We start from the raw sequence: 23,656 nt of genomic DNA, 5'->3' as shown, positions 1-23,656 counted from the left end.
ACACTTCTCTGAAATTTGTCTACAAATCTGCTTTTCTATTTCTCTCTGACTGTTTGGGGGTCTATAGTACATTTGTAGATGGTAGATTGGGAAAATAAATCTGCTAACCTTACCTGGTCTGGTCTACATGTGACTCCAGACCCACAGCAATGTGGTTGACTCTTAAATACCCTCTGAAATTACCTAACAAGGTCAGTTCAGGAGCAATTAAGGATGGGCAACAAATGCTGGCCTTGCCTGTGACACCCACATCCCATAAAAGAATAATATGCTCATGAATTGATCCTCTTCATCAGGTGAGAGGTTTTAATCAACAGGACATTGGGATGCCATAGGTTCCCACTTGACTACTCTGAACGTCAAAATTAAGCACCAAATCCTGCAGGATAAACACTAAACAGAAAGAAACGTTAGCCTGGCTCCATTGAGGTTTGTGGGAAAGAGGCTCCCAATGAAGAGAGTGAAAACACGTTGGAATATTTTAGCTGATACACCACAACTGGATGCTGCATAGTGATTCGTTGCTATTACTAAAAATATTCTTTAACAGAGCTGTTGTCACCATGTAGTGCACTATTGCTCACTTTTAGTCCCGTCCCTCAATGCCAGCTCATTTCCAGGAGATTGTTACCAAATTCATCCTATCTTTTGTATTTATTTTGTGTCATGTGACCTGATTGTCACAAGCTTGGCAGGCGTCAAATTCCTATTGGGCAGCAACTAGCATCTAATTTCAGGGTCACAGCAATACAGGAACATGGTAATCCAGGTCAACACTTTATCGTCCAGTAGCCCTTAACTCACCTCCTACTTTTCCTGTTTCAGCATTTGATCTGATTCTCTTCCATATGTCCCGAAGGAGTTAGTAATCAACAGAGTATCAGGAATTTTCTTTGTTATTTGTTCCTTATGCTCAGTTTGCATTCTGCCTCCTTTAACTATAGAAAGAAAACATTTTCCTTAGTGTAGCAACTTAGCAAATGTTTGAAAGAACTTTACAACCAATGGATTCATTCTGAAGTGGAGACACTGTTGCTCTACGAGCCAGGGTAGCAACCAATAACCCATAAATAATAAAGAACCACATAATCTGCTTCTGGTGATGCCGATTGAGTAAGGAATGTTGATCATGTCTCAGCAAATAACCAAGGAGGCTAATAGAATGCTATCCTTTATTGCGAACGGAATTAAACATAAAAGTAGGGATGTTCTGCTTCAGTTATACAGGACATTGCTGAGGTTACATCTCAAGTACTGCAGTTTGGTCTCCTTATTTAAGGACGTGAATGTGTTGGAGGTGGTTCAGAGGAGGTTTACTAATTAATACCTGGAATGAGCGGGTTGTCTCTATGAGGAGAGGCTGGGCTTGTCTCCAGTGGAGTTTAGAAGAGTGAGGGGTGATTTGTTTGAAGTGTATAAGCTCCTGAATGGTTTTGACAAGTTGGACGTGGAAAGAATGATTCCTCTTGTGGGAGAGTCCAGAACCAGGGGGCACGGTTTTAAAATTAGGGGTTGCCCTTGCAGGTCGGAGATGAGGAGAATGTGGGGTTTGCCACACTCTCCTGTTCAAATACCTGGATAAGAACATTCACCTACTCTATTCTGTCACTTCATTACTTAAAAACATCTATATGACCTTGCCACTGGAGCACGTTTATAGCTCTTTGAGATAATAGTTTGTGCTGCTGGCTACCAGATGACAAACACACCAGATATAAATATAAGGGCAATGCATAATTTCCTCACCAAATAGATATTGGACCAAAATAATCTAACATTTGTATGAATGTATTAAATAAAATCAGCCAAGTTTGAATCCCCTAATCACTGTCCATGGTTCATGCTTGAAAGTAGACATTTATGATCTTTAATGAGGACAGGATTGGACCCAGCTGTGATGCTCACTCTGGTTGAACAGCCCACCAACACAGTGTCTTGGATTACCAAGCAACACCTACTTCACCAAAGGAGAGATTGGATTATTATCATTAGGAATGGAAAAATAATCACAGTAACCCAGGTTAGAAATGGAGGATCTACTATGATTTCTAAGGTGAGTAACTCACCTCCTGACTCCCCAAAGCCTGCCCACCATCTACAAGGCACAAGTTAGGAGTGTGATGGAACACTCTCCACTTGCCTGGATGAGTGCAGCTCCCACAACACTCAAGAAGCTCAACACCATCCAGGACAAAGCAGCCCACTTGATTGGCACCTCATCCATAAATATTCATTCCCTCCACCACTGATGCAGACTAGCAGCAGTGTGCATCATCTATAAGATGCACTGCAGGAATTCATCAAGCCTCCTTTGACAGTGCTTTTCAAACTCATGACCGCTACCATCAAGGACAGGGCAGTAGATACATGGGAACACCATCACCTGAAAGTTCCCCTCCAAGCCACTCTCTATCTTGACTTGGAAATATATCACCGTTCCTTCACTGTCGCTGGGTCAAGATCCTGGAACTCCCTCCCTAACAGCACTGTGGGTGTACCTACACCACATGGACAGCAGCGGTTCAAGAAGACAGCTCACCACCACCTTCTCAAGGGCAACTAAGGATTGGCAATAAATACTGGCCCAGCTAGCGAAGCTCACATCCCGTGAAAGAATAAAATAAATGAAGAATATTTGTTGAATTATATCTACTGCAGTGTATTTGGTAAAGAGTTAGCTAAAGCCTTCTAGTAAAGAGGGAAAAAGTTGTGTTAATGGTGATATGCATTTCTTTCTCATTTGGTTCCCATGCAGCTAGCTAGATTCTAGCAATGTGATGTGTGCTTTAGAAACTTTATACCTTTCAAACCTTTTTTCAAAGAAACTTTTCAAAGAAAGTTAGCTCCCACAGTTAGAATGTGAAATGAAGGCCAATTCTTGCATGATAAGTTCCATTCATGCAGGGTAGAGAATCGTGGTTACAGTGTTCCAAAGTAATTGCTGTATAGATAAACACAGCCTGTCTGCAATCAACAAGATTCCAATAGACAATAATGAGATGAATAAGCAGTTTTGGGTGTTGCTGATTGAGATAAACATTAACCAAAACCCATGGACATGGGAGAACTCCCTACTCTTCATGGGGTTCCATGGAATTTGTAACATTTTCCTGAACTACTGACAAAAGATGGGACCTTCAGTTTAACATCTCATGCAAATGACAGCACCTCCGAACTTGTAACATAAACTCACGCAGCTGAGTTCAGTTTTAATGACACCATGTACGCCCAAATAGATGGTGTTGCCATGGGATCCTCTCTAGGCCCAGCTCTCACAAACATCTTTGTTGGGTTCCACGAGAAATGCATCTTTGATGGAATGGTACCTGACCACCTACCCCTTGCATATTTCTGATGTGTAGATGATACGCTTGCTGTATTTGAATCCACAGCTGTATGTAAGAATTTCCTTACACATGTTAATGGGTTCCATCCTGTACTCAAATTCACCTTGGAAGTGGAGCAGTCAAATGAGCTCCCTCTCCTCAATGTACTAGTTGAGAAATCTGCCAATGGGTTCTCTACTACCGTCTACCACAAGCCTACCTTCACTGGTCAATATACATGTTGGGATTCTTACAGTTCCACTTGCTACAAGGTTGGCCTCATAAATAGGGCCCAAGCCATTTGCTCACCTTGCAAGCTTGATGCTGAAAAAGGGTCGCATCAAAGCCATCCTGCAAGATAATGGTTACCCTGATAAGATTCATTGCTCACTGTATAGCTCCAACCAATCTGCACTCTCTTCTCATGCAGTACAAATTGTTGTTCCCTTTACAATTTGGCATTCTTGCGGATTGTCCTGATGAGTGCAACACGAAAAGCTTCGACAACGTCTTTTTTCAAGCCATGCTCAAGTTTTGTACTACCAAATGGCTATTCATTTTCATTTCTTAATTTTTTTCTAATGAAACCAAATAAAACTTGTACAAGGTTGTAGGCCCTTATTACTCGTTGTAATTGCACTAATAATTTTTTTTTATTCAGACTAATTCAGAGTCACACAAGTTGGAAGACTGGCCCATGCACCTGATAAGCAGCCAACAGACTGAATCCCTTACGGGCAATATTATTTATTAAATTTTGTGAGGGGAACTCTCTGGGCCGTCCACCTTGTGCAGGTTGCTTGGCTCTTGGCCAGTTCCCCTGAGCCATTAAAGGTTGGAAGTGGCATAAGTCTATCCTGGGGATGCTCTTCCTTTCTGTTTAGCTGAACGTCTCAATGGCAAGGTACTCCGACATTTCCCCGGCATTCTGTCCAGCTCTTCAGCTAGATTTAGCAGAAGCACTCCCCAAGTTCAATTGGTGGTGACCAGCAGAGGAGTTTCAAACCCCAGGGCCAACACTCAAAAAGTGCCACATTTCTTTAGATCACTGTGAAGCAGCCCGAATCTTCATTCTGATAATGCTTCATGCAGAACATCTAAAATGAAAATTACAGAGCATTGGGTGCACTTTCTTTATCTCCACTTTCTCAGGCAGTTTGGTAATAAAAACATTAGGGGGTGAGATTAGTTTTATTCACAATTTTTCTTTTGGATCCACTTATTCTACCTCGTGGTAAATCTGGACAAACATTTGTCTCAGTTCCAGTTTGGAAACCACCGCACCTTTCCCAGATGTGTTACAGGTGAGAGCACTGGGGAAGTCCAGCACACAATGTCCCCTCACCACTGAAATCCAGACAAACCCAACTTTGGCAAGGCTTGGAAAAGGATATTTCAGCAACTAAGTTGGAGGTGTGCAAGGCTCCATCCTGAACTTATTCTAAACTTCACCAGTGATGCTCTAGATGACTAACTTTAGAGAGCGAAAGATATGCTTCAGCAAGCCTCTCAGTGAATCCTCACACCTTAAGTTATGGGGATAGGGGTCTTGTTCACCAAGCTCCTACCCTGAGGATGAGAGCCTGCTCTTTAGGAGGAGGAGAGGTCATTAGCAAAACTGAAAGTGCCCAAAATTGAAGGAAACCACGTGAAACGGGTTGGGATGGTGGAGACAGAGCGTATGGATAAAGGTAATGGTCTCTGGTGGGCAGAATGTAATAAGTGGACTTCTTCAGCAATCTGTACTGTGGCATCAGTTTGTCATCAGATGTATTAAGGACTTGAAGGGAGCGAGTTGTATTAGCAGGCTCCAAAAGAAAAAAATTTATTTAACAGTCAGTCGGTGCACCAATTACAGTGCAATAGAGAGTTCTCTCTGACAAGAGCTTTGAGGCATATAATTTGGACAGCACCTTAACGAAAAGTTGGACATAAAACAATACAGGTACATGTTCCAGCATTCATTTTTAGGCCTTGCCTTAAGACTCATTGTTTAGACAAACTCCTCATCACCTGTCATATCCAACCTGTCCTCAGGGCCTGATATGGGTGTTGAGGGCAATGGAAAAATATCAAACTGCCAAATATAGAAAACCTGAAAAGAAATGCATTTAAGATAACGAGCGCGATCAGTTGAAAGAGAATCTAGTCCGGTCTAACGCGATGATGGGCTCCCGGTTGATCATTTTGCGTAACGTTGCAAAGGTGCTAAAACAACATTAGCGTTCTTGTCTTCACTACATGGGTTGTATAGACTATGCTTTTGAATGTATTCAATGACTGAGTCAGGTATCACATATTTAACACTCTGTCCCCTTCGCAAAGCTCGCCGCACCTTTGTGGCCGAGACATCGTTGGTAATCCATTCCGTCACCAGGTGAACATTTTTCTTGAACTTCCAGATGATGTCAGACTCATAAACAAATTTTTCGACGTTGCTTCCGAGTCGGCTGATACACACGATGCCAAATTTTCCCACAATCTCTTCGATGTCTTCCTTTTTCCACAGGTTTGGAGTGTTGAAAGACTCCACAACATCAGCCCCACAGAGGAGCATTAACTCAGGAACATCTGGAGAAGAAGCAGCAAAAACCCTTCACTTGTAGGCGGCCATTAGATTATTTTTCATTCAAACAGGTCAGTTTGGGTCTTGAGATCAATTTATAAGAAAACAAAAATATATTTTTTAAGCAATCCCCTGAGGCTGTTATCCCAATAGTGGAAAACTAAGTCTTCCTTCTCACTGCTAGCTCTAGGTAGTACAGTTTATAAATAAATCCTTGGGTGTAATGCTTAGAAACTGCACCTTTGATACTGTCCCCACTGGCTGACCTAGAATCGAGCATGAACCAAAACAGAAAATGCTGGAAAAACTCAGCAGGAGGCCTGACAGCATCTTTGGAGAGAGAAACAGAGTTAACGTTTCGAGTCCGTGTGACTCTTGTTCAGAGCCACCTGTTTTCTATTTTTGTTTCAGATTTCCAGTGTCCGTAGCACTTTGCTTTAATCTAGCGTGAACCTTCTGCCAACTCTTTAATCAACCTTCTAATAATCCCTGGGTTTGTAGAGCGAAATGTAGAGAAATAAAAAGTTTTCCAGAATTCCTGATTCATATAAGGTGGGCTGGGCTCCTGATGTCAGGAGAATTTCTTGGTCCCAATCTCACATCATATCAGCGTCAGACCTCCCGATGCAATTGTTGAAGAGATGGCCAACAGTGCCAGGGAGCTTACTTACTGTCCAATTAAGAAGAGTGGGCCGGCTCCTGAGGCTGAAGGTGCCCTCCAGCCCTGTTAGGGGAAAATTAAAAATGCTAAAAGAGACCACTAGGAATTTACTGAAAAACCCTAAAATCTCCAGGTAGACATGGATGCTGAACAGTCAATGACTGCTGGGGGTAAGCAGATGGACACTGCACACAAAGGAGCTTGGAGTTTTGTGTGATTTACAAAGTTTCAAGAGGTGAGCTAATATCTGGGTACAGGCGGAACCATTCAAGTGGTAAAATGGTGTGTTGAAGCCTTGAGATCTGGACTGGAGATAAAACATAACATAAAGTTAGTTTAGGTAAACTCCTCTCTCAGATAGGGACAGGGCAGATGCTTTTAGCTTAGATATGGGAAAACATACAATGGACAGAGGGGTCTTTGATGAAACACCAGCAGTCTTGAGTTGTGAGAACCAAGGTCTTGCGTAAGTGTTTTAATTTTGATTGGATAATATAATTATGTGTACACCCTTTAGAATAATTGGTTAGCAGAACCGCATGTTTATGTACTCAGTAGGATAGTTTTTAACATGGCACCTGTGTGTCAGTTACCGAGTGGATATATTCAAATGTACTCCAATGTATTGTGATAAGATAAGGTATATAAGTTACAAGACTTTGTAATTACGGCAGAGAAACCCCTTGATGGACCAAGAGGCTGCTCCTCCTTGCATATGCTTGTACAAGCTTGAATAAACCGTCTTGTTCGAGAATCCAAACAGCGGGCGTCCTGAGTTATTTGTCCTGACCTGAGACCTGGTCTGAGCTGTAGTTAAGAGGGCAGCTGGTCCCACGTGAAAGCCAGACCAACCCGGGGTCTCGGGGAAGGAGGCTGAATCCTGCCTAACGAGCCCCGAGAAATTTGTCAGCCCCAGCGGCAGAGCCTGGCGCTGCTAATGTGGGTGAAAGCGCAGGAGCCTCAAGATGGAAGAAACCTTTCAAAGCTTACAAAACTTCCACAATAAAACCTGGTCACGGTTAGCACAGGACTGCCTGTGGTCGTAGCTGTGACCATTTATAAATCAAAGCTGCTAGGGCGGGGTTTTTAAAGAGCCAACCGGAACCCTGGCACCCTCCAGTCTGAAGCTGGGAAGCCGTCCCAGCTGGGTTCCAGCCTGGGAGAGGGAAGCCCAACTACCGCCTGGAAAATTCCAGTTGGCCTCGGGAGGGGGACTGTAATGGGCTCTTTAACCTGTCGAATTGGGTACTCACTACTTGCGGCTGAGAAGCCGTTTCCCAGCTGAACCTGCACGTTCTAAAAAGGCTCGGAGGGGAAAACATGCCAGCAAACCAGTGTCGGGAAACTGGCGGCTCACCTACTCCTGTTCCAACTTCCCTGGGGAACAAAAATTCTACCCTGCGTCTTCTGCTGCTGGGAGTGTGCTGGAGGATAATATTAAGCTTTTAGCGGCGCACTGTTTTGGAGTATTTGCCATTAAACAAGCTGGAACACCAGACATTTTAAAAAATTCATTCCTTGCACCGCATTTACTTCCTATAAATTTAAATTTAGCCCAGACGGTTTGTGCCCACTGCTTCTTCGGCACCTTTTGTTTCGAGTGAATTGTCATCCTTTTCTTCTATCTTCCTTTTCTTACTCCTCCTGCGTTGTGCCGTGTTCCTCGTCTCATTGTTACTGACGTTCTCCAAATTCTCATAATGATATCTGTTGGAGAGTAACGTTAGAGACATCATCAGTTTTCTGTTCAAAATGGCTGCTCTTCTCAGCTCAACACAAGTCAGGGTTTGCGAGGTATCCTCCAAAGGGCTTTCTGTCTACCGTGCCAGAAATGTCGGGTTATTGTTTACCACGTGGGAGTTGCCTTCAGTCAAGTAATGATTAAGTGTTAGGATTGGGAGCAGTGGTGTAGGGGCCTGCAGTTGGTCCTGCTGTGCGCAGGAGGGGAGGGAAACAAGTCAGCTTCCAAACCTGATCACTACTTTCATGAAGCTATATAATGTTACAGGAAATTACTATTTTAAAATAGAGGTTTAGTCTGTGTGTTTGTGGGGGGTGTGTGGGGAGTGTGTGGGGGTGGGGGTGTGTGTTTTAATTGGATTAAAGCCAGCTGGTCTGGGTGCTTTGATGTATAGTAGTTTTGAGATATAAACAGTAAGTTAGAGTGCATTTTGTTGAATAGAGCATTCGAGAGTGGGAGTGATATCTTGCACCTAGCTAGGAGACACCAAGCAATATGTTTATATTACTAATAAAATTGGTACTGTGGAAGAAGTCCAAAGGGCCTGATGATACAATGAGAATTTATATCCAAAGGGTAGTGCCAGGTATAACAGAAAGCAGTTTTGCGTGTGCAGGGCAGAAGCAAGTAACATCAAAGCTGCTGTAAGCCTACAACTGTCTGCAAAGGAACCAAAGTGAAAGGAACCTCATTTTCAATTTGAACGGTGAAAATGCTTTGCCTGGTGTCTGCTTAAAATCTATTGGTTGCTGTTGCCTTAATGGAGATTAGTTTGGAGATTTGTTAAAAAGTTATGATAGTAGTAATTTGTAGCCATGTGTATGTGTTTAATACCTTGTTGTAAATTAATAAATGTCTCATTTAGTTTAATATAAAAACCTCTCGAGAACTGGTGGTCTTATTCCTAAATTTAGAGCTGCATCTCAAACATACCAATTGAAAATATAGGTTATGACAGTTGTTTAAAGTTTCCCTCTGGGATTTTTAAATAACTCAGCTTTACCAACTGCTCTGTCACAACACTACCAAAATGTACCTGTACGTAGATAACAGGGCAGGACAGATTCAAGCTTACATGCGATGCCCACTGCAGTCAAAAAGCTTGCCAGCAATTAATGGCCGTTAATGAGATATCAATAATATTTCAATTCAGTCCTCTCTCGTAGAAATATGCTGTGTAGTTTAAAATTACAAAACCATATAGCAACGGGAGAGAATCCTAACTGCTGCAAGATGCAGTGAGATGACTGGCTAAGAAGGGCAGAGACCCAGAGAAGCACTAATCCTAAAAGGAATGGTTTTGATAAAAGGATTGTCAGAGTTTTCCATGGCTTGACTCACCTGAGGACTTTCGCAGTCTCCACCCACTGTTCTTGCTCACTTTCCCAAGAACTCACTGTCACCCACTCAGAGCTCTCTGTGGCCTTTTTCACCATGGCCAGGCGATGCTTTGCTTCTATTAGGCCCTTCTTCTTGTATCCATCACCCACTGGAGATATAATGCCCTTTATCACTGTGTACTTCCCTGGAAGAGATTAATAGAGTTTTATGGAATTTCGACAGCACCTTCCAAACTGGTCACCTCTACCATCTAGAAGGACAAGGACAGCAGATACCATGGGAAGATCACCCCTACAAGTCCCCCTCCAATCCACACACCATCCTGACTTGGAAATATATCAGCCGTTCGTTCGCTATCACTGGGTCAAAATCCTGGAACTCCCTCCTTAACAGCACTGTGGGTGTACCTGCGCCACATGGATATTAAGAAGGCAGCTCACCACCTTCTCAAGGGACAGTAAAGGATGGGCAATAAATGCTGGCCTTGTCAGCAATGCTCACATCCTATGCGCAAATAAAGCAGGTGTGCATTTTGTTCATTTATATGCAATTAAAATGGCTGAAGCAACTTCTTGCACGTTATATTAAACCAGGTTGCAGTGTAGGCGGTCTCACAGTCCAACTCCCCTTCCACTGGAAACACGACATTGATGGAGAAATCACCAGGCAGGACAGGGGCGGCTTTTTGAAAGCTGCAAGTGCCTCCTTCCTTCAATGAGTTGCCGTTACCCACACACTCAGGTCGGCAAATTAGAAAAATTGCGATGTTACAGTTGCCAGAAATGTAATCCGGCATTGTGGAGCGCTGCAGCAGACAGCAAGCCAGATGCAGCGGAGGAAGTACTGCATCACTGCCAATAACCGGAGCTTCGGACATTATAACCTGTCCAATTAAACTATGGGGCACCACAGTACCCAACAGGATCCTGAGGGCCACGTGTGAACTGGTCGACAAAAGTACAGACAGTGATTGAGAAATGACACAGCCGAGCAAGATGCTGAAATTTGAAAGAAAGGTAGAAAATGCTGGAAACACACGGCAGGATCTGTGGAGAGAGAAACAGGATTAACGTCACAGTCAACTAGCTTTCATCAGCACCGGAAGAAATTAGCGACGAGAACTGAAAATACGCAGCTTCTTAATCTCAGTTGGGAACCTTCCCCTGCAATTCTCTACCACGGAACAATGATTCTAGAGAATCAGTTATTTAATTCAAACTAACTTTGTGCGCACTGCATTAAAAACTGAGAGGAACAGATTGAAAGAGGAGTGTAATTTGAAAACATTTCTACATACAAAAGGTGGTACAAGTTTGGAATACTCTTCCGCAAAGCGCAACTGATACTGGGTCGATTATAAATTTAAATCCAAAACTGATAGATGTTTGTTATCAAGAGGGAAACATGAGACAAAGGTTGCAGATCAGCATAATCGCATTGAATGGCAGAACAGGCTCGAGGGGCTAAATGGTCTCCTCCTGTTCCCATGTATGACAGACAGAGACAGACACAGAGACACAGATAGAGCGAGCGTGAGACAGGCAGGCAGAGCGAGAGCGAGCGCGGGACAGGCAGAGCGAGACAGGAAGAGAGAGAGAGAGAGGGGGACCAGGGGGGAGAGAGAGAGAGAGAGAGAGAGGGGGGGACCAGGAAGAGAGAGAGAGAGAGAGGGGGGGGGGGGACCAGGAAGAGAGGGAGAGAGAGAGAGGGAGAGAGGAGAGAGGGGGACCAGGAAGAGAGAGAGAGAGAGAGAGAGAGGGAGAGAGGGGGACCAGGAAGAGAGAGAGAGAGAGAGAGAGAGGGAGAGAGGGGACCAGGAAGAGAGAGAGAGAGTGGGGGGACCAGGAGAGAGAGAGAGACAGAGAGGAGAGAGGGGACCAGGAGAGAGAGAGAGAGAGAGGGACCAGGAAGAGAGAGAGGGACCAGGAAGAGAGAGAGAGAGAGAGAGAGAGAGAGAGGGGGGGGGAGACCAGGAAGAGAGAGAGAGAGAGAGAGAGAGAGAGAGAGAGGGAGAGAGGGGGACCAGGAAGAGAGAGAGAGAGAGGGAGAGAGGGGGACCAGGAAGAGAGAGAGAGAGAGAGAGAGAGAGAGAGAGAGAGAGAGAGGGGGACTAGAAAGAGGGAGAGAGAGAGAGAGAGAGAGAGAGAGAGAGAGAGAGGGACCGGGACAAGGAAGAGAGAGAGAGAGAGAGAGAGAGGGACAAGGAAGAGAGAGAGAGAGAGGGACTAGGAAGAGAGAGAGAGAGAGAGAGAGAGGGACCGGGACAAGGAAGAGAGAGAGAGAGAGAGAAAGAGAGACCGGGACAAGGATGAGAGAGAGAGAGAGAGAGACCGGGACAAGGAAGAGAGAGAGAGGGACCGGGACAAGGAAGAGAGAGAGAGGGACCGGGACAAGGAAGAGAGAGAGAGGGACCGGGACAAGGAAGAGAGAGAGAGACCGGGACAAGGAAGAGAGAGAGAGACCGGGACAAGGAAGAGAGAGAGAGACCGGGACAAGGAAGAGAGAGAGAGACCGGGACAAGGAAGAGAGAGAGAGACCGGGACAAGGAAGAGAGAGAGAGACAGGCAGAGAGAGAGAGAGACAGGCAGAGAGAGAGAGAGAGACAGGAAGAGAGAGAGAGAGAGAGACAGGCAGAGAGAGAGAGAGAAAGGCAGAGCGAGAGATAGTGAGAGACAGGCAGACAGAGAGACAAACAGAGAATGTGTGGGGAAATGAAAGGCAAAGAGAGAGGGAGACAAGTTTTTTTGTTGTTTATGGGATGTGGGTGTCACTGGCTGGGCCAGCATTTATTGCCCATCCCTAATTGTCCTTGAGAAGGTGGTGGTGAGCTGCCTTCTTGAACCGCTGCAGTCCATGTGGTGTAGGTACAACCCAGATGGATAGAAGAAATTATTAAAAAAAGACAAGAGAAGAAGGAAAGGAGAAACAGGGAAATAAGAAAGACAGCATGAACCAGATACAAGGAAAGAGAGTGAGAAAAAAAGGGATGAAATGAGACTGCAAAGCCATCTAAATGACTGCACAGAATTTCAGAATAACACTAGGATTGCAAGAGTACAATAGACATTGATTCAAAGAAGCATCTTTAAGGCTGCATGAGACTGAAAAGCAAAAAAAATACCAACCTGTTTCATGAAGATAATCCCGAGCTAATTCAAACATCCGCAGGTGCATGTTAGTGATGGGATTGAATGATCCACATGCCAGCAACACCACCTCCCTCTGGCTGTCAGGTTTCTCCATCATAGGTTCACTGTGAAACGCAGGGCAGAGTTTTAAAAAAACCTGAAAGTCTTATCAAATCTTCTAGAGAATAAAGGTACAAGGAAACTTGTCCTCTTACCCTGAGGGAGCAGACTTGCACTAAATTAGCATTCCGCAGAGTCTGGCAGCTCAAGTGGCCATCCTTCAAGGGCAAGACCAAATGGGCAAGACCAAATAATAAGCGTGACCTGGCTATTCAACCAAGGAAGGCATGTCAGTGAAGACGAATCCTACCCATAACCAACGTCAAACCTTCAGAGCCTCCTCACTGCCTAACAATCGGGAGCAGAATGCTTGAGTGTGATATTTTGTATTCCCCTCCTGGAAGTTGTCCTGCAGTGCCCCAGTGTCACCCTTGTTCAAGATCTTTGCAGCCCAAGAATCAAACTCAGGGCCTTCTGATCTGTCTGGCGTGAAGTGGTACCTTTGCTCAATTTTGGGGGGTGAGTGGGGAGAGGGGGCAGGGAGAATTAGGAACTGACACTTTTAATTGCCGTTGACCACTTATCCACACCCTTGGAAAGGTTGCAAAACCTCACTGAACTTTCCCCAATGGATTACAACATCTGGTCGTGTGGCACTTACGCCCCCCACCCCCCCAGAGTACAATTACCAGTATAAACCCGTTTGCTGTTTTAAATGTCAGGAGGCAAAATACTGCGAATGCTGGAAATCTGAAATATAACCAGAAAACGTTGGAAACACACAGCAGGTCAGGTAGCATGTGTGGAGAGGTAAGCAGGATTCAGCGTTTCAGATCGATGACCTTTCGTCAGAACTCAAATCCCAAGCAGGAGTGTTCTAAAATCCATCGTTTTAAACAGTATTAAGCAATCTTTGGGTTTGAACTTCCAGCATCATGTCGGGGCCAGCACTAGTTTCATCAGTTGGGTCCATTTCCTAATCAGCTCGGTGTCAGTGCAAACACACAGGCCGACAGTCAAAGTAAATGAGTAACATTATCCCAACACAGGCTGTCGGCAGCAAACATGAACAGGGAATGTTAGTAAATTTCCCCAAATACATTCAAGTGTTTGATGATAAGAGAGATCTGTGGAAACTACCAAATAAAAGCAATTTGAATATCATGAGATAAAAGTACACAGAAACGCCAACCATTTCTATATGAAAGGGATCCAAGTGTTACAAAATCAGCTTCCACGCTTATTTTGCTGTAACACTGGCTATGTGCATCCTCTGTCTTTTTCCAGAGATTAAGATGGCAACAATCTTCAGTCCTCTTCGCTCATTACATTACTGGCCCCCTTTTCTTCACTATCACCCACCCTCCAAATTTTGTCCCTCCTTCTCTTGAAGGCACTTGGGAATGCTTCCATCATCTGTGGGCACTATCTGCCCCATTCAAACGCCCGTTCTGTGGGTGTGCCTGATTGGCCGATTCTGGCCAGACGGAACTGTGACGGACCGGATTCGGATTGTATAGTCTCCAGGCCGTTTATCTTTTTGTAGCAGTGCTTGATTCAATTTGAAAGTAGCTTCTGGGACCGCTTGCTGAAAGGGGTTTAGTTTCTGCAAAGTTTATTTTCCACTAACAAGTTTTCAGGGCAGATTCATGATGACTTTCTACTGCACAGCTTCCAAGTTCTTAAAGCACTTGTTTGAGAATAGACGCCATAAAGTTCAGTACAGTATTTATGTAGAGCAGAAAATGCTGGAAATACCTAGCAGGTCAGGCAGCATCTGTGGAAAGAGAGAACAAGTTAATGTTTCAGATCGAGGACAGAATTGATGAAGGGTTGTCTATCTGAAACGTTAAGCTCTGTCTCTCGTTCCACAGATGTTGCCAGACCTGTTGAGTATTTCCAGCATTTTCTGTTTTGTTCAGATTTCTAGCATTTGCAGTATTTTGTTTTTTATATTATTTATGCTTTTCTGCTGATTTGGCTTTGCTTCTGTATAGCCTTAGTTTTAAATAAATCTGAAGCGCACGGGATGAAATTCAACTTCAACAGGAGAAAAAAGCAGACGGAATGGGGTCAACTGCTTGTGACACAACCCGTTCAAAATCAATACAAATGGGAATCAGACAGGGGCAATGATCCACTACTGGCTGTTGAGTGTCCTGGTCAATGTTGAACTTTGGCCTCTCAGATTCTAGCCAGTCTGTGCTGCGTTTTCTGCACAGAGGAACTGGTTTCCTGCCCACACCGTTCCCAGAGCTTAGCTCAACAGATAGAGGAGCTCATTATTTCCACACTGGTACAGTATCCCAGTTAGGGTCATAGAATGGCTACAGTACAGAAATAGGTCGTTCGGCCCCATCGTATCCATGCCAGATTTCTGGATAAACAACTCACCTAATCCCACTCCCCTGCCATCAACCCCCCCCACCCCGTCCTGCATTTTCTTTTGCTTCAGAGAATTTATCCAATTCTTTTAAAAGCTCTGATTGAACCTGCCTTCTTCACACTCTCAGGCAGTGCATTCTAGACTCTAATCACATGCTGCATAAACAAGATTGTCCTCATGCCTCCTGGTGCTTCTTTTGCCAATCATCTGAAATTGGGGTCCTGTGGTTCGCAACCTATCTGCCAATGGGAACAATTTCTCTCTAGCTGTTCTGTCTGGACCCCTCATGATGTTGAACACCTCTATCAAATCTCCTCTCAACCTTCTCTTCTCCAAGGAGAACAGTCCCAGCTTCTCCAGTCGAGCCATGCAGCTGTCTGTAAAAGCACGAGCATCAGAAGACAGTACAGGCTTGCCGACGGAAGTTGGCCTTTACACTGAGAACATAAGAACTAGGAGCAGGAGTAGGCAATTCAGCCCCTTGAGCCTGGCCCCCCATTCAATACAATCATGGCTGATCTCATTTCGGCCTCAACTCCAATTTCCCGCCCTCTCCCCATAACCTTTCAACCCATTACTAATTAAAAATCTGTCTATCTCCTCCTTAAATTTATTCAGTGTCCCGGCATCCACTGCACTCTGGGGTAGTGAATTCCACAAATTCATGACCCTTTGAGAAAAGTAATTCCTCCTCATCTCTGATTTAAATCTACCACCCCTTAGCCTAAAACTATGGCCTCTCATTCTAGAATGCCCCACAAGGGGAAACATCCACTCCACGTCTCCTTTGTCTATCCCCTTTAGCATCTTATATACCTCAATTAGATCTCCTCTCATCCTTCTAAACTCTAGTGAGTATAGGCCTAAACTTCTCAATCTCTCCTCATAAGACAAGCCCCACATCTCTGGAATCAATCTAGTGAACCTCCTCTGAACCACCTCCAATGCAACTACATCCTTCCTCAAGTAAGGGGACCAAAACTGTGCACAGTACTCCAGGTGCGAATGAATGAAAAATAATGTGGAAAGAACTCCCAAGTCTATGAAATGCATACAAAGAGGAACAGGCCCACGTGTGAGTCTGCTACAGTGAAAAGTATTTCTGAAACTCACTGTGAAGAATCTTCACTTGAGTAGAGCTCCTCACACTCTGAAACGAAAGCTAGTGTGAGTCAGCATCTCCATAACAGGAAGTGAACACTAGTCCATTAAACACTGATAGGTTTTCAAAAATATACTTAAAAAAAGAAAAACTTGCTTTTATATAGCGCCTTTCACCACCTCATGACATCCCATAGCACTTTACTGCCAACCAAGTGTAGACATTGTTATAATGGCAGCCAATTTGTACACAGCAAGCTCCCATAAACAGCGATGCAATAATAACCAGATAATCTGTTTTAATAGTGTTAGCTGAGGAATAAATACTAGCCAGGACACCAGGGAAAACTCCTTTGTCCTTCTTCCAACTGCACCACAGGATCTTTTATTCTACCCAAAGGAGCACATGAAGCCTCAGTTTAACATCTCATCAAAAGTTGACACCTCCAACAGTGCAGCACTCCCTCAGTAAACAGGACAGAGTTAGCCAATCAGGTTTTTTTAAAAAAGGACATCCTTAGTACAAATGTAGAGGTAGCCTAAAGGGCCATCGCTGTCAAAACAGGTTACTGCTACTGTTACCTCCAATGGATTTACATCGCTGGAATTGACAAAACTATGAATTTATCCCTTAATTGCATTGTCTGACCATGAATCTGCCCAGAGAGAAGACAATTAGAAGCAACTGTGATGCATTCCCTGATTCATTTTAAATGCTTTGAGATAGCATTTAAATGCCATCTGTCATCCCTTCTTAAATCCAGGTTGGCAGCACACTGGAGTTAATTACTCAAAACGGTGTGAGAGGCATTGGCAGTGTCTGGGTCAGGCTGTAATTATCACCCATTCCTAACTGCTCTGTACGTCTTCTTGAGTGACTGTTTCTGAGTGAATGGCTTGCTAGGCCTCAGAGGGCACTACCCCCTCCTTGTTATGAGAGAGGCCAGACTCTAGGGTCAGCCAGAACAATGGGGACAGTATATTCCCTTCCCTAAACTCCACTAACGTGGGTTTTGTTTTTAAACAATAGACCTGGGAACTTTTCCTGCCTGTTTTTTTTCTCTCTGATAAGGGCCCACTAATTACGAGGATTTAGTTTCACCACTCTCCCAGAATAGGAAACAATCATAGAAACGCAGAATTAGGGGAGGGTGGTATTCGGCCCATCATACCTGTGCCAGCTCTTGAAAGAACTATCCAATTTTCACCTACTCTTCCCCACCCCCCCCCCCCCCCAATGGCCCTTTAATTTTTACCCTCACCAGCCCACCCAGTTCCCTTTAGAAAAGATATTACTTAATCCGCTTTAATCTCTTTATATTGCAGAATATAAGACGCTGCTAATCGAGGGCATTGCTCCTGCCCTGGACTCTTGTCCTGGACGTGAGCAGCCCCCACTCAAGACACGCAGCGCAACCAGTGACACAACCAGCTATTCAAGGCACTGCGCTGGCTGAGTGAGTCCCTTGTTTCAGCCACAGACGCCGGGTCAACCAGAGGCTTGAGTCGGCCACTGCTGAAATTCGGACACTTCCGAAACGAGCAAGAAGTTTTATTTCATTACACCACCCCCCCCCCCCACCCCACCCCACCCCACCCCCCACCTTCCTCCCCAGTTTGGCAGAGGAGCTGATAAAAGTCGCCGCAAGTGCAATCTTACCGACATCAATTTCCGGACCACAGGCTGCTGTAATAGCTCCAAAGTGTTTCTCTTTCACTTCCTGCTACCAGGATTTTCACTGAAGGGCAGCATATCCGAGCACCAAAAGGCGGCGCAACGTATTACAGCCGGAACAATTCCCCCAGAACCGGCTGCAAGTACACCAGAAATAAACAAACATGCTTCATTCAGGCTGACAATTTCCCCTTTTCCTCTTGAATGACTCCCCCACCCCACCCCCCACTTCCTCCCTCACTCCCCCCATTCGATCATGGGATGTGGGGCTAGACCAGCATTTACTGCCCAGCATCTAACTACCCTTGTTCAGAGGGCATTTTTTTTTTTTTAAAGACAGAGTCCACCACATTGCTGTGGGTCTGGAGTCACATATAGGCCAGACCAGGTGAGAACAGCAGATTTCCTTCCCGAAAGGACATTAGTGAACTCTGAATCCCAGTTCTATCAAATCCCAGTTCTATTTCTATACAGAACCTAATAGTGAAAATAGTAAACAAGATTGTAACAATAACCAGTGCCTATCCCAGGGTTAACCAACACTAACATGCGATGTGATTTAGAATTATACTTTGTTCTTAGCTATTTAGGCTTAAAATTGTATTAATTTTGCCTTTTTAAGAATTGGGCACATGTGGAAATGTCCGTTGCTGGAGCAATTCTTTACTGGTTTATTAAAATAGGCATCAATCATTATGGGCAATGAGCATAATTTAAATTAGTTTTCTTCATTGTTACGTATTTTGCACATTACTTTAATCGAGGACCAAAGGCTCATTCCTGCACGCCTGGTGGTTTTGCACCTTGTTGCTCAGGGGAACCTCCCATTTTCAATTCCCATGAGCAATATGACGAGGGGGGAGGGGGAAGGTGGGGGGGGGGATACATGAGGTGGTTTCCTGTTTAAACAAAACACAAGTTCTGTCAAAGGGTCATGAGGACTCGAAACGGCAACTCTTTTCTTCTCCGCCGATGCTGCCAGACCTGCTGAGTTTTTCCAGGTAATTCTGTTTTTGTTTTGGATTTCCAGCATCCGCAGTTTTTTTGTTTTTAAACACAAGTCCTGTTCCCAAAGGATCCTACACCTGTAAGCAGCCATTGTCCATCAAGCTGTTCCACCATCACCACTGAAAATTCACTCTTTTCACTGTTAGTCATGGCTCATAACCCTGAGCATCATTTTTTATTCACTCAAGCGATGTGACCAGGACAGCATTTATTGCCCATCCCTGACAAAGAGTCAGCCACATGGCTGTGGGTCTGGAGTCACATGCAGGCCAGACCGGGTAAGGACAGCAGGTTTCCTTTCCGAAAGGACATTAGTGAACCGGATGGATTTTTCCTGACAATCAGCAGTGGTTTCGTGGTCATCATCAGACTTTTAAGTTCAGATTTTCACTGAATTCGAATTTCACCATCTGCCATGGTGGGATTCGAAACTCAGGTCCCCAGAGCATTACCTTGGGCCTCTGAAACAAAATCAAAAAATAGCTGGAAAAACTCAGCAGGTCTGACAGCATCTGCGGAGAGGAACACAGTTAACGTTTTGGGTCCGTATGGCTCTTCATCAGAACTAAGAAATATAGAAATGAGGTGAAATATAAGCTGGTTGAAGGGGTTGGGACAGGTAGAGCTGGATTGAGGGTCAGTGATAGGTGGAGGCAAAGAAGAGATTGCCAAAGATGTCAGAGACAAAAGGACAAAGAGGTGTTGACGGTGGTGATATTAGCTGAGGAATGTGCTAATGATGACATTAAGAGTAGAAAGCAGGATGAGCAAGTGACAGATAGCCCTAGTGGGGTTGGGTGGGGGGGGGGAAGGGATCGAAATAGGCTAAAAGGTGGAGATAAAACAATGGATGGAAATACATTTAAAAATAATTGAAATAGGTGGGAAAAGAAAAATATATATATTTTTTAAATTATAAATTATTGGAAAAGGTGGGATCGGAAAGGGGGTGGGGATGGAGGAGAGAGTTAATGATCTGAAGTTGTTGAACTCAGTATTAAGTCCGGAAGGCTGTAAAGTGCCTAGTCGGAAGATGAGGTGCTGTTCACTGGAACATTGCAGCAGGCCAAGGACAGACATGTGGGCAAGAGAGCAGGGTGGAATGTTGAAATGGCGAGCGACAGGGAGGTCTGGGTCATGCTTGCAGACAGACCGAAGGTGTTCTGCAAAGCGGTCACCCAGTCTGCGTTTGGTCTCTCCAATGTAGAGGAAACCGCGTTGGGAACAGTGAATGCAGGAGACTAAATTGAGGGAAGTGCAAGTGAAATGCTGCTTCACTAGAAAGGAGTGTTTGGGCCCTTGGACGGTGAGGAGGGGGGAAGTAAAGGGGCAGGTGTTGCACCTTCTGCAGTTGCATGGGAAGGTGCAGTGGGAGGGGGTTGAGGTATAGGGGGTAATGGAGGAGTGGACCAGGGTGTCCCGGAGGGAACGTTCCCTGCGGAATGCCGATGGAGGGATGAAGGGAAGATGCGTTTGGTGATGGCATCATGCTGGAGTTGGCGGAAATGGTGCAGGATGATCCTTTGAATGCGAAGGCCGGTGGGGTGATAAGTGAGGACAAGGGGGACCCTATCATGGTTCTGGGAGGGAGAGGAAGGTGTGAGGGCGGATGCATGGGAGAATGACCGGACACGGTTGAGGGCCCTGTCAACCACCGTGGGTGAAAAACCTCGGTTAAGGAAAAAGGAAGACATGTTAGAGTAACTGTTTTTGAAAGTGGCATCGTCAGAACCCTGGGTCTCTGGGTTACTAGTCCCAGGACAATACCACTATGCCACCATCTCCCCTGAATGGGGCCCTTACCCTGGCCTGGGGCGACTCACAAAAGGGCAGGGACAACCACTCCCCTCCCCTTGGAGGTCTCAAACAACCCTGCTACCCTGATAGCTGATAGCAGCAACAAATTAATATATTTAATAATAATTTAATGTATTTAATAACATTGAACACTAACCAGAGAGTGAGAACAATGTCAGACTTTATCACTGCTGACAAAGGGAAACTATATTTTTTTCAGGGTTAATGAACTGAAATTACGTTTTCACCTGTTCCCTTTGACTCAACACACCAGCCCAAGGTTAATAATAACATGGCTTTTTCTGGATAAATACAAAATAACTGCAGGAACATGCTTCACTGAGTTCCTCTAATAATCTATTATAATGTAAATGAAATAATTTTAAATGAGTTTCCATTTTCTTGATCTTGTTTTTGTAATTTATCTAAAGGAGCACTGGGCTATAGTAAATCAAACGTGGGGTTGAGAGATCCAGGCTGTTTAACTGATGCCAGAACGTTAGCATTCCCTATCATATTTTGCTGTCACCTTCTAGTCGTTTAAATGGTTATCAGTCAAACCCTTGTTTAAAAACTTTACCCTTTTGGAAGAGCTCCCCCTATTGTAGCGCCATGTCAGCGCGAACATGTCAAACTGCAGGAATGAGACAGAGACAGAGAGAGAGAAAGCCTGGGTTGGAGCATATGAGAGAGTGGATTAGAATACGAAAATCGAGGGCAGCTCAATAGGAAAATGAAAAAGGGGATTTGAAAGAGAAAGCCAGATTCATAATGAGTGATCTATCAGCACAGAGGGCAAGACACCCTTCATCATAGATTCCTGATGACTCATTTGTTAAGTGCAATAGCAAGAGTGGAACTTATCTACCAAGCATTTTAAGGTGATTAGCAAAAGAATCAGAGACAACATGAGCAAAAACTTTTCTCACCCTTCTCCACCCTGTCTCAGCTCGTCATCTGTTGAAACCCTCATCCATGTATTTGTTGTGTCTAGACTCAACTAATGCAGCTTGAGCTCAAAGCTCTGCTGCCCATGTCCTAACTTGCACCAGGTCCCATTGGTCCATCCCCCTTGTACCTGCTGACCTATATTGGCTCCCAGTCTGGGAATGCCTTGGATATTTAAAATTTCTTATTCTCATTTTTCAAATCCCTCCATGGTTAGGATATGGAGTGCATTGGCTGAGAGTGTGGAGGAGGCAGATTCAATGATGTCTTTCAGAAGGGAATTGGGTAATAATCTAGAGAAAGAGCATTTGCAGGGCTATGGGGAAAAGGCATGAAAGTGGGACTGGCTGAGTACCTTTTACAGGGAGCCAACACTGCCACAATGAGCCGAATGGCCTCCTTCTGTACTGTGAACATTCTACAATTTTATAAAGGTTCCAGTTTCCATAGCTGATTTGTGCTGATCTGAGCAAATGCAAATATTGGAATCATGCGGCTGGTTTGGACTGAAGGGGAGAATCACAGGGGGTTCTCATTCCTGATCATTATCCAATGAACCTTGCTGGGTGCAGGGGTGTCAATGCATTGGAGGCAGTTCAAAGGATGTTTACTAGATTGATACCTAGAATGAGTGGGTTGTCATTTGAGGAAAGGTTAGCCAGACTGGGCTTGTTTCCACTCGAGTTGAGAAGAGTGAGGGGGTGATTTGATTGAAGTATATAAGATCCTGAACGCTATGGACAAGGTGGATGTGGAAAGGATGTTTTCTCTTAGTGGTGAGTCCAGAACTAGGGGGCACTGTTTTAAAATTAGGGGTCACCCTTTTAGGACAGAGATGAGGAGAAATTTTTTTCTCTGAGGGTTGTGTGACTTTGTAACTCTCTGCCTCAGAAGGTGGTGGGGGCGGGGGGGGGGGTCACTGAATATTTTTAAGGCAGAGGTAGATAGATTCTTGTTAGGCAAGGGAATCAAAGGTTATTAGGGTAGATGGGAATCTGGAAATTGAAACACAAACAGATCAGCCATGATCTTAATGAATGGTGCAGCAGGCTTGAGGGGCCGAATGGCCTACTTCTGCTCCTATTTTGTATGTTTGTATGGGTATTGTTTGAGATGAGGATTGCTCCACAGCTCCCTCTCCCCTCCACAGAGATTAATAAGCTGCTGGCTCTCTCTACCAAAGCTAACACACATATAACACTCCCACAGCTCAGATACTGAGGGGACTCCAGTGCGAGCTGAAGTGTACATGAAATCAATACCAGTCCCAAGAACAACTTGCACTTATATTTGGTTAATTGACAAAGGAATTTCAGCATAGGTAAGTGTGAGGTATTAAATTAGGGTAAGTAAGATAAGTTCACATATTACCTGGAAAATAAGAATCTAAATGGAATCTGGGGGTACAAATATACAAATCATGAAAAATTGCAACACTGGTCAATAAGGCAAAAAAAGACACAGAGTTAACATTTCAAGTCTGTATGACTCTCCTTCAGAGCTAAAGTGTTTCTTCATGAGGGAAGAACAAAACTAGAGGTCACCAATATTCAATAGTCATCAAGAAATCAAACAGGGAATTCAGAAGAAACTTATTTACCTAGAGAGTGAAGAGAATGTGGAACTTGATACCACAGGGAGTGGATACAGTGAATAGTGTATAGACACATTTAAGAGTTAGATGAGGAAGGATGGGCAGAGGCTCATATGGAGTATAAAGACTATGGGCTGCTTGGTTCGAAATGTCTGTTTCTGAGCTGTGTACTCTATGTCATTTTGCCTAGTGTCTTTTAATATAGGAAAGTGACTAAAGACACTTCAAGGAGCATGATAAAAATTGACACTGAGCCAAAAACAGGAGATATTAGAAGACGTGACTGAAATATTGTTCAACAATATCTCGGGTAGATGTAAAAGA

General features: G+C 44.4%; 1 protein-coding gene across 6 annotated transcripts in view; it reads right to left on the bottom strand.

The window, feature by feature from the left end:
• LOC121288120 (nicotinamide/nicotinic acid mononucleotide adenylyltransferase 1-like) overlaps positions 1-18,109 on the bottom strand; it is a 39,780-nt gene extending 21,671 nt beyond the window's left edge. Inside the window, exons 1-6 of one of the 6 annotated variants that reach the window (XR_005945310.1) lie at positions 13,607-13,990; positions 12,761-12,888; positions 9,636-9,819; positions 8,142-8,260; positions 5,662-5,897; positions 805-938 (exon numbers count right to left, since the gene is read on the bottom strand). Coding sequence is in view for 5 of the 6 variants with exons in the window: in XM_041206464.1 (XP_041062398.1) it covers positions 5,509-5,897; positions 8,142-8,260; positions 9,636-9,819; positions 12,761-12,888; positions 13,607-13,623 (837 nt within the window). In the remaining variant the exon portion in view is untranslated. The other 5 variants (XM_041206467.1, XM_041206468.1, XM_041206465.1 and 2 more) reach the window with 5 other exon arrangements.
• Positions 18,110-23,656: the final 5,547 nt, after the last annotated feature.

The sequence above is a fragment of the Carcharodon carcharias genome, chromosome 15 (genome assembly GCF_017639515.1).
Source record: "Carcharodon carcharias isolate sCarCar2 chromosome 15, sCarCar2.pri, whole genome shotgun sequence".
Classification (NCBI taxonomy): Eukaryota; Metazoa; Chordata; class Chondrichthyes; order Lamniformes; family Lamnidae; genus Carcharodon; species Carcharodon carcharias.
Note: the sequence above shows the minus strand (reverse complement) of the source record. Positions and strands in the feature narration are given on the sequence as shown.